This window comes from Melanostigma gelatinosum (assembly GCF_949748355.1).
Source record: "Melanostigma gelatinosum genome assembly, chromosome: 13".
NCBI classification, from domain to species: Eukaryota; Metazoa; Chordata; class Actinopteri; order Perciformes; family Zoarcidae; genus Melanostigma; species Melanostigma gelatinosum.
Genome location: NC_136646.1, coordinates 1,733,069 through 1,757,411, shown reverse-complemented (window position 1 = coordinate 1,757,411; position 24,343 = coordinate 1,733,069). Strand labels below are relative to the sequence as shown.

General features: G+C 42.5%; 1 protein-coding gene across 1 annotated transcript in view; it reads left to right on the top strand.

Moving 5' to 3' along the window:
* The window catches only part of LOC306787322 (uncharacterized protein), a gene marked incomplete at both ends in the record, with an annotated part of 62,402 nt that extends 40,859 nt beyond the window's left edge, over positions 1–21,543 (top strand). Inside the window, 3 exons of the mRNA XM_079282440.1 lie at positions 18,630–18,768; positions 19,460–19,564; positions 21,400–21,543. Of these exons, the coding sequence (XP_079138566.1) occupies positions 18,630–18,768; positions 19,460–19,564; positions 21,400–21,543 (388 nt within the window). The remainder of the gene's footprint in view (positions 1–18,629; positions 18,769–19,459; positions 19,565–21,399) is intronic.
* Positions 21,544–24,343: the final 2,800 nt, after the last annotated feature.

The following is a 24,343-nucleotide window of genomic DNA, read 5'->3' as shown; positions in this document are numbered from 1 at the left end:
TGTATGGACCTCTTTGTGTTTCTGCTGTCCATCAGATGGTGGAGGCTCGCCTCCCTCAGTTAGTGACGGACATCCTGAAGTGGACCGTGGAGTTTTTCACGAACAATCTGCTGGGCTGGATTGTGGATCATGGAGGATGGGTATGTTGGGCCTTCATTTCTTCCATGTGCTTACTCTCAGAGCACTTTCCTCTCTACCATGTTGGTTCTGTGGTTCTGCGGAACGCAGCGACTCTGCGACCTTTGTTCAGTTAGCCTCTCTGTATGAGATGATACAGCTGTATAGATGAAGCTCTCTGCGTTTCCTTCTTGGTGGGACTGCAACAAGGCGGGGCCAGCCCTATAAATGCCAACGTCTGGCCCTGATGTACGGAGTATAGTTTTGGAGTTTCCCCGTTGGCCGTTGCTCTTTTAAAATAAATAGGGGGGGACCCTCCTCCATAGAGTGCCGCAGGGATGACGTCATTTTGTAGAGCAAAGTTAGCTTAGCAGTGGTTCTCTTGACCAAAGACAGCCTACATGATTTTCCCATCCACGTTTAGTCTCATTTACCCACATGTTAGCAACCGGCTTAAGACACCTAAAAGCCTCAAAATTCACGAGAAGGGTATCTGCTGATGTATTTTATATTGTAGAACAAAGCGTAAACTATCATAAGCTTGTGTTAACCACAGACCTTATTTCAGGCATCCTACCAAAAACACATCAAAACAACCATTGACTTTGAGACGACTGAACAGGAAGTGCAAAAATGCTGAATCATTTCTGTGTTTTAGTCCCGCCCGTTTGCTCAGTGCTCCAATCAATTTCCCCATTCCCTGTTGTACTTCGATATGCTACGTCTGCTCAAAGGTAGCATTACTATGGAACTGAAGTTTTATTATACGCGCTCACTGTGTATGTAGACACATCTTAAGTTGGCTAATGTTAGCGAAATGCTAGCTAACTAGCTAATAACTAGCCCTCTAAAGCTAAGTTGATCTGTTAATGTGAGATTCAGACATGTTAGCTTCCTCTGATCTCTGTGGTAACGTGAGAGATTATTAAGATGAATTATCGTTAGCCAGAAAAGATCACGCTAACGTTCCTTTGCTAATATTATCTCTACCTGCCGTGCCAACGTAACTTTAGTATTTGTCATTTATTTGGATATACACAAAGTCTGACACCCCAGCAGAAGTTACCTGTGTGTGTGTGTGTGTGTGTGTGTGTGTGTGTGTGTCCCTCCATCACATACTGTAGTCCTAACTGTTGTCTTATTGATGCTACATTCTGATACACAGAAATTGAATGCACCCGGCTAAACGACATTGACTAGCATCACCAGGCACAATTGAAAATGTAAATTAGTTCCACGTGTAGCTAGTACGTTGTACTGGAAGGTGGATTTACAACACTGCAGACCAGCCAATGAGAGAGAACCTTCACCACCTCGACACGGCACTTCCTGCACAAACCTGCTGTTTTTAAATAGCCAAGCATCAACAGCGACCGCAATATGTTTTGTATTCACTGGACCCAGATCTTGGGGGTGGGTGCACAGTGGAAAACGAATAGAGAAGAGCTGAGAACAGAGCTGTACCGTGGAGACGCGGCATTAGTCTGATACGGGATTGACAAACGATGGTAGTGTTCACACATGAGACAACATACTGGCTGCGCAGTACGTTAGGGGTTAAGTTCCGGTGGTGGAAAAGTTTTCAAAGGAGTTTGAGGGGCTGAACATCGCTGACCCAGCTGCTGCTTCAGCTTGTGAAGCTTTATTCACAGTTCTGCTCACCGTGAAGTGCACAGCAGCATAGCAAGGCGGATGGATATTTCTCATGTTTGTTGTCACTTCCTGCACCGACAATAAAACATTCCGGAGCCACATGGACGACAGATAGTCAATCACATTTGTAAAAAAGTAATCGGCATTTAGTGGCATGAATGTTTTCCAGATGCATGTTTTCCACACCAGGTGATCGGAGCTGTCTCTCCACAGATCAACAGTTTTTCGATGCTGGAGGTGGCGTCCGTGCAGAGTGTGTCGTCGCTGAGCTCCCACAGCTACGGCCTCATCGTCATCTTTATCACCGGCCTGGCTCTAGGGAGCTTCATCACCTGGAGACTGACCAGATGGCACTGAGGCTCGCATTTCATTCACACACAAAAGCAGCCCTGCCCAAACAACGGAGCCTGTGGCTTGTTACAATTGCTTTTTTGTAATAAAATCGTGAAGTCACAGCAATGGTTTGCACGTATTAATCAATGCAATTTTAGTGCTAAATGTGTGAAACATCGTAGAATGAAGCAGTCATTTGAGCATTCTTCACATACCTTCATCGTCGGACATGTCGAGGAACTCATTCATGGTCTCTGGGACATTGATTTTGTGTTTTTCTGATGCACTCTGTAAATGTGGAAAAAAGATGGACAACTGAAACTTGAATGTGCCTCATTGGGGCCTGTCTACAACATATTAAAAAAACAGGGCTCTGACATCTTCAGAAGTAAAAGATGGTCTGATCTCATCAAGAGTACGACAGGGACATGTACCCCATGCTGAAGTCTGAGTTTGATACAGGCAAAAATCAGTTCTAGATAATCTAGAGGGATTTTTCCAGGTGGTCCTATTGTAGGCCTTGTCCACAATGTGTGTGCACAATCTGGGGGTTCTAGGACCCATATTTGAGAAATTATGGCCATTCTTGCATATGCCAAAATATAAGTGACTAAGGCCCCAATTAAGCCCAATTAAACCCTTTGTGGCTGTTTTTGGGGACCTTACCTTGCAGCTATGAGGCCCAGATTATAGGTGTGTAATGGTGACGAGCCCCTCTTTGAGGCAGAAAAGGATTTAAAACCCTACCCCTTTTTAAAGTATAAACAGTTTGAGAAAAGACTGGTAAAATCTGGATTTTGACCACTTTTTAATATTGATCAATTTTAAAACACTTGTCAATGGCCTTCTTTGATGAAATTCACATATGATGGCCAAAACAGGACCCTCTTCAAGGTTCAATTGGATTCAAGTCATTAGCATGCTGCTACCGGAAGTTAGCTTTCCCAAGGTTCTACAGATATCTCGCTTTAGATCCTGCATCACCTTATCACAGGTGACTGATTTATGCAAAAATCAGGCAGTTCCAACCTTTCACTACGATTTAATGGCCCGTTTCTCACTTGCCAAAACAGGCCGAAAGATGAGGTCATATGCCTCAATTTTGACCTTTGGGGCTGTTTTTGGGGACCTTAACTTGCAGCTACGAGGCCCAGATTATAGGTGTGTAATGGTGACGAGCCCCTCTTTGAAGGAGAAAATTAATCAAATCTCTACTTTAAATTAAAGTGGACATTTTGAGAGAAAAGACTGTTGAAGGCCATGTCGGAACATAAGTGTCATCTGGGTAGAGACATCCATAGTTCACTATGGGAAAAGTGTTTGGAATGTCCCATTGAGTTTCATACCATTTAACGATGGGGCAAAGATGGAATGACTGTGAAAATTTCACGGTCCTAGCCCATTGTTTTATGGGGTAATTAGGCCAAATAACTTTAAAATGAAGAAAAATGCCATATATTACTACGGGAAAAGTGTACCGAATTTCCTATTGATTTTCATACCACGTGGTTTGTGGCCAAGGGCCGACTGACTGTGAAAATTTCAGCATGCTAGCCCATTGCTTTCTAGGGATATTAACTGAACGTCTATTTAAGCCAAATAAATGCTAAATGCCATGAATCACTATGGGAAAACTGTACAGAATTTCCCGTTGATATTCAGACCATTTCATCTTGGGGCAGAGGTTGACTTAATGTGACAATTTCAGCCTCCTAGCCCATTGTTTTCTAGGTGTCTTTAGGCAGAATTGAGTCAAAAGGCCGTAATTTCTACGTGTACGGAGTTTACCATAGCAGAAAGTGTACCATCGCAGAAAGTGTATGGAATTTCCCCTTGATTTTCATACCACATGGTCTTTGGCCAAAGGTCGACTGACTGTTAAACTTTCAGGGTCCTAGCCCATTGCTTTCTATGGGAATTCTGGCCGAGTTCGGTGAGAAATCCATAATTCACTATGGGAAACGTGTTTGGAATTTCCCCTTGATTTTCATACCACATGGTCATTGGCCAAAGGTCGACTGACCGTTCAATTTTCAGGGTCCTAGCCCATTGCTTTCTATGGGAATGTGGGCCGAGTTCGGTGAGAAATCCATAATTCACTATGGGAAAAGTCTTTGGAATTTCCCCTAGAGTTTCATACCACATGGTCATCGGTCAAAGGTCGACTGACTGAGCAGGAGCAGAAGATGGTGACCCAGCTGATCAACCGTATCCACAGCATCTGCGACACTATCCGAGCCGACGAGGAGTTACAAGAGTGAGTCTCTCGCCCGCTGTGTCTCAGCGCTTGTGATGCAATACGGAAAATAGAACCAGGGTAGATGTGTAATACGCGCTCCGTAGTTTCTTAACATTGTGAAGTTTTAGCCTGCTTCACAAAGAGGAGGCTGGAAGCACGTGTGTCCAGCTGCTTCCTACAGTTCACACGCTGCAATAATAAATCTACCAAAACTGGTTTACAATTAAAAGGATTTTAATCCCACCGATGCAAGTATGATTACAGTTAAACAATGGAGTACATACTCCTATGAAATATTACAATATTACCCCACTTTGGAAAAAACTCGTCCCTGGTCCCATGAGACACAGCCGTCCCGTGGCACCACACGCTAAAGAGAACGAGAAAAATGCTTTTCTATTCCCGCCCTCATATCCGTTCGCAACTCCTCCCCTTCCGTTTATCCCAATTCCTATTGGCTAACTTCCAGGAGTGTATTCGCCTGTCTGGCTTTCTGTCCCTGCGTTTACTAACACATTCAATGTCGGTCAGTTATTGCTTAATCCCTTCTATGATAAACATTCCATATAATAGATAAGGCTTTGCAACTTTGGCATAAGCTTCATGTCTCAAATTCTACTGTTAGCTACTAATCCTAAAACACTTTATGCTTATCTTAATTATGCATTTCCAAAACACTTATGATGACTAATTATGAATTCTTAAATATGAATTATTAAACACTTTTATTATATCTACTAAACACACAGTTCTACGCTCAAATTTCTTACAACATCTACTTAAACTGCATCCTGTCTCTCTTTCAGAGCGATTGACGGAGTGGCTTGTTCCTCCAGCTCGAAGTGGGACCACTTTAAGCAAGTGGCGGCCAGAGTGATTGAGGAGGGGATCACCTGGGAGAGGATCGCTCTGTTCTTTTACGTTGCCGCCAAGCTAGCCGTCAAGGTGGGTTAGCTTCTTTTCTTCTCAGAGCTCGCCTGTCCATCAGAAGGTCTGGCAGTGCTGTGACCTGCCTCGATGAGGAGGGTTGTGTTCCAGCTGGAGAGGCGATCAGCGCTGATGCTCACTACCAGAATGATTCTTGTTCCTTGGAATGCATCTGTCTTTGCATGACCTACTGCAGCTGCTAGTGATTTATCAGGCGTCCATCGGATCGCTCAGCCAACTTTTGGCGCGTTTCACTTTGTATTTTCCATTCAAAGCTTTACTCATCACCTCAAAAGTGTATTGTTTTAATTTGAAATGTCTTCATTTGGGGGCTTTTCCAAACAAATATTGATAAAAAGTGATTGTTTGCGCTTCTGTGTGTATGTCACATATACATACATATATATATATATATATATATATACATACATATATATATATATATATATATATATATATATATATATGAATATATATATGAATATATATATATGAATATATATATATATATATGAATATATATATATATATATGAATATATATATATATATGAATATATATATATGAATATATATATCTATATATGAATATATAGATCTATATATGAATATATATAGATATATATATATATGAATATATATATGAACATATATATCTCATATCAGACAACAGTCTGATGTTCACTGATCCAGCCATGTTATTTAATTTGGCAGCATCGTCTCTTTGTGTATGGACCTCTTTGTGTTTCTGCTGTCCATCAGATGGTGGAGGCTCGCCTCCCTCAGTTAGTGACGGACATCCTGAAGTGGACCGTGCAGTTTTTCACGAACAATCTGCTGGGCTGGATTGTGGATCATGGAGGATGGGTATGTTGGGCCTTCATTTCTTCCATGTGCTTACTCTCAGAGCACTTTCCTCTCTACCATGTTGGTTCTGTGGTTCTGCGGAACGCAGCGACTCTGCGACCTTTGTTCAGTTAGCCTCTCTGTATGAGATGATACAGCTGTATAGATGAAGCTCTCTGCCTTTCCTTCTTGGTGGGACTGCAACAAGGCGGGGCCAGCCCTATAAATGCCAACGTCTGGCCCTGATGTACGGAGTATAGTTTTGGAGTTTCCCCGTTGGCCGTTGCTCTTTTAAAATAAATAGGGGGGGACCCTCCTCCATAGAGTGCCGCAGGGATGACGTCATTTTGTAGAGCAAAGTTAGCTTAGCAGTGGTTCTCTTGACCAAAGACAGCCTACATGATTTTCCCATCCACGTTTAGTCTCATTTACCCACATGTTAGCAACCGGCTTAAGACACCTAAAAGCCTCAAAATTCACGAGAAGGGTATCTGCTGATGTATTTTATATTGTAGAACAAAGCGTAAACTATCATAAGCTTGTGTTAACCACAGACCTTATTTCAGGCATCCTACCAAAAACACATCAAAACAACCATTGACTTTGAGACGACTGAACAGGAAGTGCAAAAATGCTGAATCATTTCTGTGTTTTAGTCCCGCCCGTTTGCTCAGTGCTCCAATCAATTTCCCCATTTCCTGTTGTACTTCGATATGCTACGTCTGCTCAAAGGTAGCATTACTATGGAACTGAAGTTTTATTATACGCGCTCACTGTGTATGTAGACACATCTTAAGTTGGCTAATGTTAGCGAAATGCTAGCTAACTAGCTAATGTAGGGCTAAAGCTAAGTTGATCTGTTAATGTGAGATTCAGACATGTTAGCTTCCTCTGATCTCTGTGGTAACGTGAGAGATTATTAAGATGAATTATCGTTAGCCAGAAAAGATCACGCTAACGTTCCTTTGCTAATATTATCTCTACCTGCCGTGCCAACGTAACTTTAGTATTTGTCATTTATTTGGATATACACAAAGTCTGACACCCCAGCAGAAGTTACCTGTGTGTGTGTGTGTGTGTGTGTGTGTGTGTGTGTGTGTGTGTGTGTGTGTGTGTGTGTCCCTCCATCACATACTGTAGTCCTAACTGTTGTCTTATTGATGCTACATTCTGATACACAGAAATTGAATGCACCCGGCTAAACGACATTGACTAGCATCACCAGGCACAATTGAAAATGTAAATTAGTTCCACGTGTAGCTAGTACGTTGTACTGGAAGGTGGATTTACAACACTGCAGACCAGCCAATGAGAGAGAACCTTCACCACCTCGACACGGCACTTCCTGCACAAACCTGCTGTTTTTAAATAGCCAAGCATCAACAGCGACCGCAATATGTTTTGTATTCACTGGACCCAGATCTTGGGGGTGGGTGCACAGTGGAAAACGAATAGAGAAGAGCTGAGAACAGAGCTGTACCGTGGAGACGCGGCATTAGTCTGATACGGGATTGACAAACGATGGTAGTGTTCACACATGAGACAACACACTGGCTGCGCAGTACGTTAGGGGTTAAGTTCCGGTGGTGGAAAAGTTTTCAAAGGAGTTTGAGGGGCTGAACATCGCTGACCCAGCTGCTGCTTCAGCTTGTGAAGCTTTATTCACAGTTCTGCTCACCGTGAAGTGCACAGCAGCATAGCAAGGCGGATGGATATTTCTCATGTTTGTTGTCACTTCCTGCACCGACAATAAAACATTCCGGAGCCACATGGACGACAGATAGTCAATCACATTTGTAAAAAAGTAATCGGCATTTAGTGGCATGAATGTTTTCCAGATGCATGTTTTCCACACCAGGTGATCGGAGCTGTCTCTCCACAGATCAACAGTTTTTCGGAGCTGGAGGTGGCGTCCGTGCAGAGTGTGTCGTCGCTGAGCTCCCACAGCTACGGCCTCATCGTCATCTTTATCACCGGCCTGGCTCTAGGGAGCTTCATCACCTGGAGACTGACCAGATGGCACTGAGGCTCGCATTTCATTCACACACAAAAGCAGCCCTGCCCAAACAACGGAGCCTGTGGCTTGTTACAATTGCTTTTTTGTAATAAAATCGTGAAGTCACAGCAATGGTTTGCACGTATTAATCAATGCAATTTTAGTGCTAAATGTGTGAAACATCGTAGAATGAAGCAGTCATTTGAGCATTCTTCACATACCTTCATCGTCGGACATGTCGAGGAACTCATTCATGGTCTCTGGGACATTGATTTTGTGTTTTTCTGATGCACTCTGTAAATGTGGAAAAAAGATGGACAACTGAAACTTGAATGTGCCTCATTGGGGCCTGTCTACAACATATTAAAAAAACAGGGCTCTGACATCTTCAGAAGTAAAAGATGGTCTGATCTCATCAAGAGTACGACAGGGACATGTACCCCATGCTGAAGTCTGAGTTTGATACAGGCAAAAATCAGTTCTAGATAATCTAGAGGGATTTTTCCAGGTGGTCCTATTGTAGGCCTTGTCCACAATGTGTGTGCACAATCTGGGGGTTCTAGGACCCATATTTGAGAAATTATGGCCATTCTTGCATATGCCAAAATATAAGTGACTAAGGCCCCAATTAAGCCCAATTAAACCCTTTGTGGCTGTTTTTGGGGACCTTACCTTGCAGCTATGAGGCCCAGATTATAGGTGTGTAATGGTGACGAGCCCCTCTTTGAGGCAGAAAAGGATTTAAAACCCTACCCCTTTTTAAAGTATAAACAGTTTGAGAAAAGACTGGTAAAATCTGGATTTTGACCACTTTTTAATATTGATCAATTTTAAAACACTTGTCAATGGCCTTCTTTGATGAAATTCACATATGATGGCCAAAACAGGACCCTCTTCAAGGTTCAATTGGATTCAAGTCATTAGCATGCTGCTACCGGAAGTTAGCTTTCCCAAGGTTCTACAGATATCTCGCTTTAGATCCTGCATCACCTTATCACAGGTGACTGATTTATGCAAAAATCAGGCAGTTCCAACCTTTCACTACGATTTAATGGCCCGTTTCTCACTTGCCAAAACAGGCCGAAAGATGAGGTCATATGCCTCAATTTTGACCTTTGGGGCTGTTTTTGGGGACCTTAACTTGCAGCTACGAGGCCCAGATTATAGGTGTGTAATGGTGACGAGCCCCTCTTTGAAGGAGAAAATTAATCAAATCTCTACTTTAAATTAAAGTGGACATTTTGAGAGAAAAGACTGTTGAAGGCCATGTCGGAACATAAGTGTCATCTGGGTAGAGACATCCATAGTTCACTATGGGAAAAGTGTTTGGAATGTCCCATTGAGTTTCATACCATTTAACGATGGGGCAAAGATGGAATGACTGTGAAAATTTCACGGTCCTAGCCCATTGTTTTATGGGGTAATTAGGCCAAATAACTTTAAAATTAAGAAAAATGCCATATATTACTACGGGAAAAGTGTACCGAATTTCCTATTGATTTTCATACCACGTGGTTTGTGGCCACGGGCCGACTGACTGTGAAAATTTCAGCATGCTAGCCCATTGCTTTCTAGGGATATTAACTGAACGTCTATTTAAGCCAAATAAATGCTAAATGCCATGAATCACTATGGGAAAACTGTACAGAATTTCCCGTTGATATTCAGACCATTTCATCTTGGGGCAGAGGTTGACTTAATGTGACAATTTCAGCCTCCTAGCCCATTGTTTTCTAGGTGTCTTTAGGCAGAATTGAGTCAAAAGGCCGTAATTTCTACGTGTACGGAGTTTACCATAGCAGAAAGTGTACCATCGCAGAAAGTGTATGGAATTTCCCCTTGATTTTCATACCACATGGTCTTTGGCCAAAGGTCGACTGACTGTTAAACTTTCAGGGTCCTAGCCCATTGCTTTCTATGGGAATTCTGGCCGAGTTCGGTGAGAAATCCATAATTCACTATGGGAAAAGTGTTTGGAATTTCCCCTTGATTTTCATACCACATGGTCATTGGCCAAAGGTCGACTGAACGTTCAATTTTCAGGGTCTGTTGTGAAAAAATGTTGTAGCTGTTTTTCACACTTAGAGCAGGTTTAAGAATGAAACAGAAGCTCTCAGAGGCGTATAGTTAAATCAAAGCAATAGATTTATTTATCAACAGAGTTACTCAGCCCAGCTATCAAAAACAAGCTTGGGTGCTAATGGATGAACCTCGCAGAGATTCACCATGAGACACGCTTAAACACATCAGCGTGAAACTTAATATAGGGGGTCCACCCCTTGATACACATTGGCCAAAGTCAAAGATGCAGGCGTGGCACGTTTGTACGTTATGGCGCCTGGATGGAGGCCGTGAATGTCCATTCACCTTGGCCCCTCCCAGTAGGCGTTGGTTTCCATCAGTGTGAGTGAGGTGATGCATGCGAGAGGTCCTAAGAAAGAGTGTGTGAAGAAGCCGGGCTCAGCTGGGGCGTTGGCCCTCGCTTGAATCTCACTGTCTTATCTATCTGAAAGATGGCTGCCTGTTCCTTGTGACGCAGTTAAATAAGTAACCTTTCACCTGCTTCTCTCTGGCCTTGCTGTGTTGTGAGCACTGTATAAGTGGTTAATAGAGCTGCATAAGCTAATGGTTATTAAAACTACAAATATGCTAGTGATTAATTAAACTGTATATAAGTCAATTGCTACTTAAAGCTGTATATAAGCTAGCTGTTAATTAAACTGTATATAAGCTAGTTGCTACTTAAAGCTGTATATAAACTAGCTGCTGATTAAGCTGTATATAAGCTAATTGCTGATTAAAGCTGTATATAAGCTAATTTTATCAACAAATCCCTCTCTTGACGTCTGAAGGACGTCACTTTCTTTACTTTCCTGCCCTGTTCTCACGCTGTTGTCTTCCTCTGCCTCTCCTGACCCTACCAGGCTGTTCTGCTCTTCCCATACTGGGTAAGCTCCATAAGGAGGGGGTGGTGATGGTTCCTTGGAGAGGGCAGTGGTGATAGGACGGCCAACCAAAGAACGAATACAGGGTATTATACAACATCCACATGAGACCAGTATTGCAATGAACACACCCATTGACACTGCTATTGACAAGATCAGGTGCTTCCATTTTCCAAACATGTTTTCCATCCAATCTCCAAATGGATTATTCACACCTGATGCTTCCTGCATTTCTTTTGACAGTGCCTTCAGACTATTCAGTGCTTTTGTGACTGAACCGTCCGGCGCAGTGTTGTTGGGGACGATAGTGCAACACAGGTCTCCAAACATTGAGCAAAAGCTCCAAAGCCATTTTGTTTTGCATAGAAATCAAAGAAGTTGGGGCCAGCTGCTCAGCCAGACCCTCTATTGCATCCCTAGTATGATTAGCCAAACGAAGAACATTGTAATGCACATAATTCATACGATCAACATTTTTATTCACAGTTATCCATGGAATAATACTTGCGATACTCTCAAAACCTACTGCAATTTAGTCTATCAATTTGTATTGATTAGGCACTCCTCTGGTTCACTCTGATTGTATCTATGTAGGTTGGACCTTTGTCCAGACTGAACTCAGTTCCAGCTGCTCTTTTTGCTAAGATATGTCTGCGTCTGCGTTGGGTCAGGTTTTGTACTTTAAATATGGATGCCAGAGTTGTGCAATTTAGTGGAGTAGCCATTTTAGTCATATTTGTCATGCATGCGTATCCTGTTGGGTCAGATTCAGGATATAGTGGTGCTGGTTCGGTGAACATAGCTGGTCTAGCTGCAGCACAAGCTATACAGCCACCCATTTTTTTTTTTTTATAGCATTATCAACAATTCAATTTAACCAAACATTGTCGTTTCCATGTCCTGTAGCTAATTGGATCACCTGTTGGTGGTTGCTGAAAAGTCAAATTACAAATTACAAAACAAATTATGCATTTTGCGTCAGATTACCTCGGACCTCTGCTAGAGGTCTGGACGGCTCAGGTGCTGGGGCACAGTGTGACAGGTGGTGCCAAGGTGCTCCTGCTTTACCTATGACTTGGACCGAGTGTGAAGTAACCTCCTTCACTTCGTACGGCCCTGTCCACCTGGGGTCAGTCCACTTTTCTTATGAACTTTGACCCTGACCCAGTCACCCTCTCGGATGAGATTTTTACCTTTTCCTGGTCAGCTGCACTGGTTCGCTGGACCTGTTTGGAGAGAGCCTCCGTGAGAATGATTAATGCAGTCACATATGCCTTCATTTCAACTTGCTGCACATCTATGTATATGTACATCTATGTATAACTATGTATATGACTACCGTCTCTTGGAGGACCAGGCATTTGCCTCCCTGTCATTAACTCATGTGGTGAAAGATGCGTCTTATTTCCTTGTGCGCTCCTCATTGCCATTAGAGCTAATGGTAAAATTTTAACCCATGTCAGCTTTGATGCTACACATGTCTTCGCTATTTTTCGATTTTAGCGTCTGATTTTCCCTCTCTACCAGTCCTTGTGACTGTGGATGATACACTGATCCATATCTACTTCCTGCAAATGCTTATTACTGAAATGTGAACCATTATCGGAGTATCAGCTCTGTCTGCAGCCACCTCACTACTGTCTGTGCGTCTTCTCTTTTAGTTGGGATTGCCTCCACCCACTTTGAGAATCTGTCCACCATTACCAAGATGAGTAAAGTCCATGCTGATGTCTTGGAAGCAGGCTGATGGTACAGGATAAGAGCCCATAGGTGTTTTGTACGGTTTCTTCACATTGTGATCCCCACAGGTGGTGCATTCGTCGCAGAAGAGGCACAGTGCTTGCATTCTTTTTGAATTTTCGATTTTCTTGCAGCTCCGAACGTGAATTTTTCGCTTAGGAGGATTCTTTGATGCAGCTCCTTCTCCCCCTTTTTTCTGATACAAAACTGCAGTAACATCCCTCTTTTTGTTCAGAAACATCTAGGTGGAAAAGGGAATGAATAGTCAATTCTTGAAGTGCCGATGCATGTGACAGAGTCTACGTGAGAATGGTGAACACATCTTCTGTTTCTTGTGTTCAAACTAAAGGGGCTGAGGTGTTTCATGATGGAGGATGCTTTGTCTGTGGGCTGTGGGCTGTTAAGGGAATATGTGGATCTGGAACTGGATATGACGCAGGTATTGTGGCTAATAGTTGCAGCAGTGTCTCTGTTGTTGCCAGATATGTGAAAGATATTGCTGTTCAGCTTGATTCTGGCTTCTTGGATGCTGACTGCCTGTCTCTCTCTGATAATTTCCTCTTCTTCCATGTGGTGAGCCTTGTTGTTGTTGATGACCACGCGTGCGGCAGTCACGTGAATAGTGTCCTGGTTTTCCACAGTTGTAGCAGTAGAAAGTTCGTCCGTGCTGTTTCTTTTTCTTTTTAGCAGGCTTTGGAGCCACGTCAAGCTTTGCCAGCTGTATTGACACTTTTAGTGCTTCGAGCTCCATATCTGTTCTTTCCACAGCAGCTCTGTATTCATCATAAGTGTGTTCTTCGCTTATTTGTTGCAGCTTCTCTTCAGTGAGAGGACAGTTCAGCAGTTCTCCATCCCAAATGTCTTTAGCCTTCCATCTCTTTATCATTCTTTTGTACGCTTGTTGTTCCACCGGCCAATGTTTGATTCTTCCATTCATCCTGCTCTGATCCTGGACATCATTCTCCAAGTTGCACAGACAAGAGGAGTATTTCGCAGCCATGATGTCCCCCTCTGCAATAATCAATAGAAAGTCTGAAATCAGTATTCCCAAATGTCCACATGATGGAGCCAAAGCTCCTATCCACTGTTCCTGTTGCAGTTCTTGGAGTGGCCACAGAAAAGCCAAAATGCATGTCAAATGTTTTTTTTCTTTTTTTTCTTTTTTTTCTTCCCAGGTTGTGAAGTGCCAGCAGAGGGAGCCAAACCTCCTCTCATGCCTTCAATTGACATGTTTGCTCTCTGAATTCACACTGGCCCTCGTTCACAACCTTGCTTTCTCTGGAATGTGTGTGTGTGAAATGCTGATCTATTTTATTATTAACACTTATGGTGAAGAGGACGAAATCAGTAATGTTCTAAACATATTTCGAAGTCTCTGTGTGGATAGATAAGCAGAACACTCTGTTCCTGCGTTAAGATGGCAGTTTTCTGCCCTAATCTGATGGGTTTTTTAGCGAGCAGATACTTTCAGGGTCACTGTTATCTTTTCCTGTTGTACGAAAGGATGACGGAATGCTCCTTCCGGCGTTTTTGACCTACATACAGTGACCTCACAACTCCGCAATATAAGCTTTACAAGTATAACGTGTATTATTTAACAGTGTATGAATATATATTATTTACAAATCTCCCTATATACCCCTGCTAGGTGTGAACGTCTATGTTTTAATTACACATGCAATGGATGTAACTAAATGTTTTATAAGGCCTCTAGTGTGCACCAAGCCCCCACCTTTTTAATTGTCTTCTCTCTGTCCTTGCAGTGGACACAATCTAAGGCCGCACTGTTCTTTCTTATCAGGAAAGCTTTTTCCTCCCTTATTTTCTCAGCGTCTGTTTGACTGAATGAATAGAAGCTTTGTTTCAGCTTTAAACCTTGGACATTCCTAATTTTTAGCGTCTGTCTGGCTGAATATAGTGGCTGCTGTGTTTCCGCATTAGACTTTGCTAACAGTCCCTGGGGAACCCAATTTTCCAATAAATCAGTAGTTTTTTAACTACGCCAGTAAAACTGACACTTATATTAACCCTCAGCTGTCTCTCAGCATATTCTAGTGATTTATGTGTGTGTGTGAGTGCAACGTCTGTGTCTAATGCGTGTTTTTTCTGCTCAACTGACCATCAACTTTGAAATCACACACGAACATCTGCAGCACCACAACTCAAAACCTCAGCATATGATGTGATAAGCACACGAACATCTGAAACAACTTGACTGTAGCTTTCAGCTCTCTCTCTCTCATATGTACGCTTCAAACATTCACTTTCATTCAAACAAAATTGCAACACACTGCCATTTTTTAAATGCGCACAGATCACAAATACGGTAAAGGAATATCTTTAGAAATACAGTCAAACAAATAAACAAAAGTTAAAACGTACAGCTCAGCAAATAGTCACCCGCATTCATACTAGATAATCAAAACACACGCTTCCGTCTCTTTAAGCATAAATCAGTCACAAGCGCGGAACTGTAGAGGAGATGTACAGCTCTTTTTCTCAAACTAAGCAAACTGCTTCTCAGCAAACAAACACAGTCAAATGATAAACACAAATTAAAACCAAATCTGAAATGCGCACAATTCACAAATACGGTCTAGAAGGAAATTAATATCTTTACAAATGCAGTGAAACAATGAACACAAATTAGAACATACACGGCTGTCTCTTTAAACATAAATCAGTCACAAGCGCAGCCCTTGGATGAGCTGAACAGCTTTTTTTTTTTTTTTACACACTCATCGCATTCCAACAGCAAGTTTCTTTTTCTCAACCTCATCAAACAGACTGTGTACCGCTGACCTCTTGACCACGATACAAATGAAAAACTGCTCTTTTAGCAAACAATCAGTCAAATTATAAAGGATTCTTTCCCTATCGTACACATATCAAAGAAAACAGCGCTATTTTAATGCATCACAGCGACCGCTGCGTATCATAAAACACAAATACAATATCTGCTTTGGCTGGGCCGCGATCACGGCCCTTCCGCGTGGAAGTCCGCGGTGCTACCAACCACACCACCAACGCAATACATCAAACAACACAATTTAATACACTTTTAAGTAACCTAGGACTCTGCGGGTCCTTTTCGCTTTAGGTTACTTTATTACACAACGTCCGTTATCAACGACACATCAATTAACGTAAATTTTGTGCTCTCGCCCAGAAACTCCGTCGAGGATACTCTAAGCAGAGATATCATGGTTTTCCACTAAACGCCACACACAAATTTAGATCCGGAGATTTGATGATCTCAATAAGGTAATTTTTCTCTTCGTCCGCTATCAATGATACATCGGCTAACTTAAAACTTGTGCTCCCGTGCAGAAACTTTCTAAGAGTTACTCTAAGCAGAGTTAACTTGGTTTTTACACCACACGTAACACACTCGATGACTTGATACGAATATTTCACGGTCAATTCTCTCAATACAATTTACCAATGACATCAATAACATATACATATATCCCCGTCATGTTATATAATTTCTTCGTAGCCCAAGACGTCCTATAATTACGTTAAAGATTACGCTTTATTTGTGGCAGGAATTTGAGCGCTTCATGCGAGGCGCGTGACCGCGACAGAAGAGGCGCGCGACCGCGTCTCACACTACTTCACTCTACGCTGCCACAAAAACGTCATTTTTCGCCTTTTATCTAACGTCTTCTGCTGGACTCATTCACACATATGTACAAAAAACGCATATGTACAAAAAACCCCAAATGCTGGGCTGAACAACCCTGCTGCTGTGTGATTACTTCTTTACAGTACTTTTATGACTACGCAATACTTTTATGACTACGCAATACTTACAGTTCGGACAGTCGGATTTAATTTAGTTTTATGACTATAATACAATACGCAGAATTCAGTTAAATAGGCTTCTGCTCACCTTGAGATGTGCCGGCACTTATCAGACTGTCTCCCGAACTGCAAGCTCGCTCCGATGGCAATTATCGGTTCCCAGCCTCAGGGGGAGAGATGCGCCGTTATCTGGAATCAAAAGGAGAGGTCTGTTAACATTCCAACCTGAAGCTCTGTATCATATAAATCACGTCGGGGTCACCACTTTGTTGTGAAAAAATGTTGTTGTAGCTGTTTTTCACACTTAGAGCAGGTTTAAGAATGAAACAGAAGCTCTCAGAGGCGTATAGTTAAATCAAAGCAATAGATTTATTTATCAACAGAGTTACTCAGCCCAGCTATCAAAAACAAGCTTGGGTGCTAATGGATGAACCTCGCAGAGATTCACCATGAGACACGCTTAAACACATCAGCGTGAAACTTAATATAGGGGGTCCACCCCTTGATACACATTGGCCAAAGTCAAAGATGCAGGCGTGGCACGTTTGTACGTTATGGCGCCTGGATGGAGGCCGTGAATGTCCATTCACCTTGGCCCCTCCCAGTAGGCGTTGGTTTCCATCAGTGTGAGTGAGGTGATGCATGCGAGAGGTCCTAAGAAAGAGTGTGTGAAGAAGCCGGGCTCAGCTGGGGCGTTGGCCCTCGCTTGAATCTCACTGTCTTATCTATCTGAAAGATGGCTGCCTGTTCCTTGTGACGCAGTTAAATAAGTAACCTTTCACCTGCTTCTCTCTGGCCTTGCTGTGTTGTGAGCACTGTATAAGTGGTTAATAGAGCTGCATAAGCTAATGGTTATTAAAACTAAGTCAATTGCTACTTAAAGCTGTATATAAGCTAGCTGTTAATTAAACTGTATATAAGCTAGTTGCTACTTAAAGCTGTATATAAACTAGCTGCTGATTAAGCTGTATATAAGCTAATTGCTGATTAAAGCTGTATATAAGCTAATTTTATCAACAGGTCCTAGCCCATTGCTTTCTATGGGAATGTGGGCCGAGTTCGGTGAGAAATCCATAATTCACTATGGGAAAAGTCTTTGGAATTTCCCCTTGAGTTTCATACCACATGGTCATCGGTCAAAGGTCGACTGACTGAGCAGGAGCAGAAGATGGTGACCCAGCTGATCAACCGTATCCACAGCATCTGCGACACTATCCGAGCCGACGAGGAGTTACAAGAGTGAGTCTCTCGCCCGCTGTGTCTCAGCGCTTGTGATGCAATACGGAAAATAGAACCGGGGTAGATGTGTAATACGCGCTCCGTAGTTTCTTAACATTGTGAAGTTTTAGCCTGCTTCACAAAGAGGAGGCTGGAAGCACGTGTGTCCAGCTGCTTCCTACAGTTCACACGCTGCAATAATAAATCTACCAAAACTGGTTTACAATTAAAAGGATTTTAATCCCACCGATGCAAGTATGATTACAGTTAAACAATGGAGTACATACTCCTATGAAATATTACAATATTACCCCACTTTGGAAAAAACTCGTCCCTGGTCCCATGAGACACAGCCGTCCCGTGGCACCACACGCTAAAGAGAACGAGAAAAATGCTTTTCTATTCCCGCCCTCATATCCGTTCGCAACTCCTCCCCTTCCGTTTATCCCAATTCCTATTGGCTAACTTCCAGGAGTGTATTCGCCTGTCTGGCGTTCTGTCCCTGCGTTTACTAACACATTCAATGTCGGTCAGTTATTGCTTAATCCCTTCTATGATAAACATTCCATATAATAGATAAGGCTTTGCAACTTTGGCATAAGCTTCATGTCTCAAATTCTACTGTTAGCTACTAATCCTAAAACACTTTATGCTTATCTTAATTATGCATTTCCAAAACACTTATGATGACTAATTATGAATTCTTAAATATGAATTATTAAACACTTTTATTATATCTACTAAACACACAGTTCTACGCTCAAATTTCTTACAACATCTACTTAAACTGCATCCTGTCTCTCTTTCAGAGCGATTGACGGAGTGGCTTGTTCCTCCAGCTCGAAGTGGGACCACTTTAAGCAAGTGGCGGCCAGAGTGATTGAGGAGGGGATCACCTGGGAGAGGATCGCTCTGTTCTTTTACGTTGCCGCCAAGCTAGCCGTCAAGGTGGGTTAGCTTCTTTTCTTCTCAGAGCTTGCCTGTCCATCAGAAGGTCTGGCAGTGCTGTGACCTGCCTCGATGAGGAGGGTTGTGTTCCAGCTGGAGAGGCGATCAGCGCTGATGCTCACTACCAGAATGATTCTTGTTCCTTGGAATGCATCTGTCTTTGCATGACCTACTGCAGCTGCTAGTGATTTATCAGGCGTCCATCGGATCGCTCAGCCAACTTTTGGCGCGTTTCACTTTGTATTTTCCATTCAAAGCTTTACTCATCACCTCAAAAGTGTATTGTTTTAATTTGAAATGTCTTCATTTGGGGGCTTTTCCAAACAAATATTGATAAAAAGTGATTGTTTGCGCTTCTGTGTGTATGTCACATATACATACATATATATATATATATATATATACATACATATATATATATATATATATATATATGAATATATATATGAATATATATATATGAATATATATATATATATATGAATATATATATATGAATATATATATCTATATATGAATATATATATCTATATATGAATATATATAGATATATATATATATGAATATATATATGAACATATATATCTCATATCAGACAACAGTCTGATGTTCACTGATCCAGCCATGTTATTTAATTTGGCAGCATCGTCTCTTTGTGTATGGACCTCTTTGTGTTTCTGCTGTCCATCAGATGGTGGAGGCTCGCCTCCCTCAGTTAGTGACGGACATCCTGAAGTGGACCGTGGAGTTTTTCACGAACAATCTGCTGGGCTGGATTGTGGATCATGGAGGATGGGTATGTTGGGCCTTCATTTCTTCCATGTGCTTACTCTCAGAGCACTTTCCTCTCTACCATGTTGGTTCTGTGGTTCTGCGGAACGCAGCGACTCTGCGACCTTTGTTCAGTTAGCCTCTCTGTATGAGATGATACAGCTGTATAGATGAAGCTCTCTGCGTTTCCTTCTTGGTGGGACTGCAACAAGGCGGGGCCAGCCCTATAAATGCCAACGTCTGGCCCTGATGTACGGAGTATAGTTTTGGAGTTTCCCCGTTGGCCGTTGCTCTTTTAAAATAAATAGGGGGGGACCCTCCTCCATAGAGTGCCGCAGGGATGACGTCATTTTGTAGAGCAAAGTTAGCTTAGCAGTGGTTCTCTTGACCAAAGACAGCCTACATGATTTTCCCATCCACGTTTAGTCTCATTTACCCACATGTTAGCAACCGGCTTAAGACACCTAAAAGCCTCAAAATTCACGAGAAGGGTATCTGCTGATGTATTTTATATTGTAGAACAAAGCGTAAACTATCATAAGCTTGTGTTAACCACAGACCTTATTTCAGGCATCCTACCAAAAACACATCAAAACAACCATTGACTTTGAGACGACTGAACAGGAAGTGCAAAAATGCTGAATCATTTCTGTGTTTTAGTCCCGCCCGTTTGCTCAGTGCTCCAATCAATTTCCCCATTTCCTGTTGTACTTCGATATGCTACGTCTGCTCAAAGGTAGCATTACTATGGAACTGAAGTTTTATTATACGCGCTCACTGTGTATGTAGACACATCTTAAGTTGGCTAATGTTAGCGAAATGCTAGCTAACTAGCTAATGTAGGGCTAAAGCTAAGTTGATCTGTTAATGTGAGATTCAGACATGTTAGCTTCCTCTGATCTCTGTGGTAACGTGAGAGATTATTAAGATGAATTATCGTTAGCCAGAAAAGATCACGCTAACGTTCCTTTGCTAATATTATCTCTACCTGCCGTGCCAACGTAACTTTAGTATTTGTCATTTATTTGGATATACACAAAGTCTGACACCCCAGCAGAAGTTACCTGTGTGTGTGTGTGTGTGTGTGTGTGTGTGTGTCCCTCCATCACATACTGTAGTCCTAACTGTTGTCTTATTGATGCTACATTCTGATACACAGAAATTGAATGCACCCGGCTAAACGACATTGACTAGCATCACCAGGCACAATTGAAAATGTAAATTAGTTCCACGTGTAGCTAGTACGTTGTACTGGAAGGTGGATTTACAACACTGCAGACCAGCCAATGAGAGAGAACCTTCACCACCTCGACACGGCACTTCCTGCACAAACCTGCTGTTTTTAAATAGCCAAGCATCAACAGCGACCGCAATATGTTTTGTATTCACTGGACCCAGATCTTGGGGGTGGGTGCGCAGTGGAAAACGAATAGAGAAGAGCTGAGAACAGAGCTGTACCGTGGAGACGCGGCATTAGTCTGATACGGGATTGACAAACGATGGTAGTGTTCACACATGAGACAACACACTGGCTGCGCAGTACGTTAGGGGTTAAGTTCCGGTGGTGGAAAAGTTTTCAAAGGAGTTTGAGGGGCTGAACATCGCTGACCCAGCTGCTGCTTCAGCTTGTGAAGCTTTATTCACAGTTCTGCTCACCGTGAAGTGCACAGCAGCATAGCAAGGCGGATGGATATTTCTCATGTTTGTTGTCACTTCCTGCACCGACAATAAAACATTCCGGAGCCACATGGACGACAGATAGTCAATCACATTTGTAAAAAAGTAATCGGCATTTAGTGGCATGAATGTTTTCCAGATGCATGTTTTCCACACCAGGTGATCGGAGCTGTCTCTCCACAGATCAACAGTTTTTCGGAGCTGGAGGTGGCATCCGTGCAGAGTGTGTCGTCGCTGAGCTCCCACAGCTACGGCCTCATCGTCATCTTTATCACCGGCCTGGCTCTAGGGAGCTTCATCACCTGGAGACTGACCAGATGGCACTGAGGCTCGCATTTCATTCACACACAAAAGCAGCCCTGCCCAAACAACGGAGCCTGTGGCTTGTTACAATTGCTTTTTTGTAATAAAATCGTGAAGTCACAGCAATGGTTTGCACGTATTAATCAATGCAATTTTAGTGCTAAATGTGTGAAACATCGTAGAATGAAGCAGTCATTTGAGCATTCTTCACATACCTTCATCGTCGGACATGTCGAGGAACTCATTCATGGTCTCTGGGACATTGATTTTGTGTTTTTCTGATGCACTCTGTAAATGTGGAAAAAAGATGGACAACTGAAACTTGAATGTGCCTCATTGGGGCCTGTCTACAACATATTAAAAAAACAGGGCTCTGACATCTTCAGAAGTAAAAGATGGTCTGATCTCATCAAGAGTACGACAGGGACATGTACCCCATGCTGAAGTCTGAATTTGATACAGGCAAAAATCAGTTCTAGATAATCTAGAGGGATTTTTCCAGGTGGTCCTATTGTAGGCCTTGTCCACAATGTGTGTGCACAATCTGGGGGTTCTAGGACCCATATTTGAGAAATTATGGCCATTCTTGCATATGCCAAAATATAAGTGACTAAGGCCCCAATTAAGCCCAATTAAACCCTTTGTGGCTGTTTTTGGGGACCTTACCTTGCAGCTATGAGGCCCAGATTATAGGTGTGTAATGGTGACGAGCCCCTCTTTGAGGCAGAAAAGGATTTAAAACCCTACCCCTTTTTAAAGTATAAACAGTTTGAGAAAAGACTGGTAAAATCTGGATTTTGACCACTTTTTAATATTGATCAATTTTAAAACACTTGTCAATGGCCTTCTTTGATGAAATTCACATATGATGGCCAAAACAGGACCCTCTTCAAGGTTCAATTGGATTCAAGTCATTAGCATGCTGCTACCGGAAGTTAGCTTTCCCAAGGTTCTACAGATATCTCGCTTTAGATCCTGCATCACCTTATCACAGGTGACTGATTTATGCAAAAATCAGGCAGTTCCAACCTTTCACTACGATTTAATGGCCCGTTTCTCACTTGCCAAAACAGGCCGAAAGATGAGGTCATATGCCTCAATTTTGACCTTTGGGGCTGTTTTTGGGGACCTTAACTTGCAGCTACGAGGCCCAGATTATAGGTGTGTAATGGTGACGAGCCCCTCTTTGAAGGAGAAAATTAATCAAATCTCTACTTTAAATTAAAGTGGACATTTTGAGAGAAAAGACTGTTGAAGGCCATGTCGGAACATAAGTGTCATCTGGGTAGAGACATCCATAGTTCACTATGGGAAAAGTGTTTGGAATGTCCCATTGAGTTTCATACCATTTAACGATGGGGCAAAGATGGAATGACTGTGAAAATTTCACGGTCCTAGCCCATTGTTTTATGGGGTAATTAGGCCAAATAACTTTAAAATGAAGAAAAATGCCATATATTACTACGGGAAAAGTGTACCGAATTTCCTATTGATTTTCATACCACGTGGTTTGTGGCCAAGGGCCGACTGACTGTGAACATTTCAGCATGCTAGCCCATTGCTTTCTAGGGATATTAACTGAACGTCTATTTAAGCCAAATAAATGCTAAATGCCATGAATCACTATGGGAAAACTGTAGAGAATTTCCCATTGATATTCAGACCATTTCATCTTGGGGCAGAGGTTGACTTAATGTGACAATTTCAGCCTCCTAGCCCATTGTTTTCTAGGTGTCTTTAGGCAGAATTGAGTCAAAAGGCCGTAATTTCTACGTGTACGGAGTTTACCATAGCAGAAGGTGTACCATCGCAGAAAGTGTATGGAATTTCCCCTTGATTTTCATACCACATGGTCTTTGGCCAAAGGTCGACTGACTGTTAAACTTTCAGGGTCCTAGCCCATTGCTTTCTATGGGAATTCTGGCCGAGTTCGGTGAGAAATCCATAATTCACTATGGGAAAAGTGTTTGGAATTTCCCCTTGATTTTCATACCACATGGTCATTGGCCAAAGGTCGACTGACCGTTCAATTTTCAGGGTCCTAGCCCATTGCTTTCTATGGGAATGTGGGCCGAGTTCGGTGAGAAATCCATAATTCACTATGGGAAAAGTCTTTGGAATTTCCCCTTGAGTTTCATACCACATGGTCATCGGTCAAAGGTCGACTGACTGAGCAGGAGCAGAAGATGGTGACCCAGCTGATCAACCGTATCCACAGCATCTGCGACACTATCCGAGCCGACGAGGAGTTACAAGAGTGAGTCTCTCGCCCGCTGTGTCTCAGCGCTTGTGATGCAATACGGAAAATAGAACCGGGGTAGATGTGTAATACGCGCTCCGTAGTTTCTTAACATTGTGAAGTTTTAGCCTGCTTCACAAAGAGGAGGCCGGAAGCACGTGTGTCCAGCTGCTTCCTACAGTTCACACGCTGCAATAATAAATCTACCAAAACTGGTTTACAATTAAAAGGATTTTAATCCCACCGATGCAAGTATGATTACAGTTAAACAATGGAGTACATACTCCTATGAAATATTACAATATTACCCCACTTTGGAAAAAACTCGTCCCTGGTCCCATGAGACACAGCCGTCCCGTGGCACCACACGCTAAAGAGAACGAGAAAAATGCTTTTCTATTCCCGCCCTCATATCCGTTCGCAACTCCTCCCCTTCCGTTTATCCCAATTCCTATTGGCTAACTTCCAGGAGTGTATTCGCCTGTCTGGCTTTCTGTCCCTGCGTTTACTAACACATTCAATGTCGGTCAGTTATTGCTTAATCCCTTCTATGATAAACATTCCATATAATAGATAAGGCTTTGC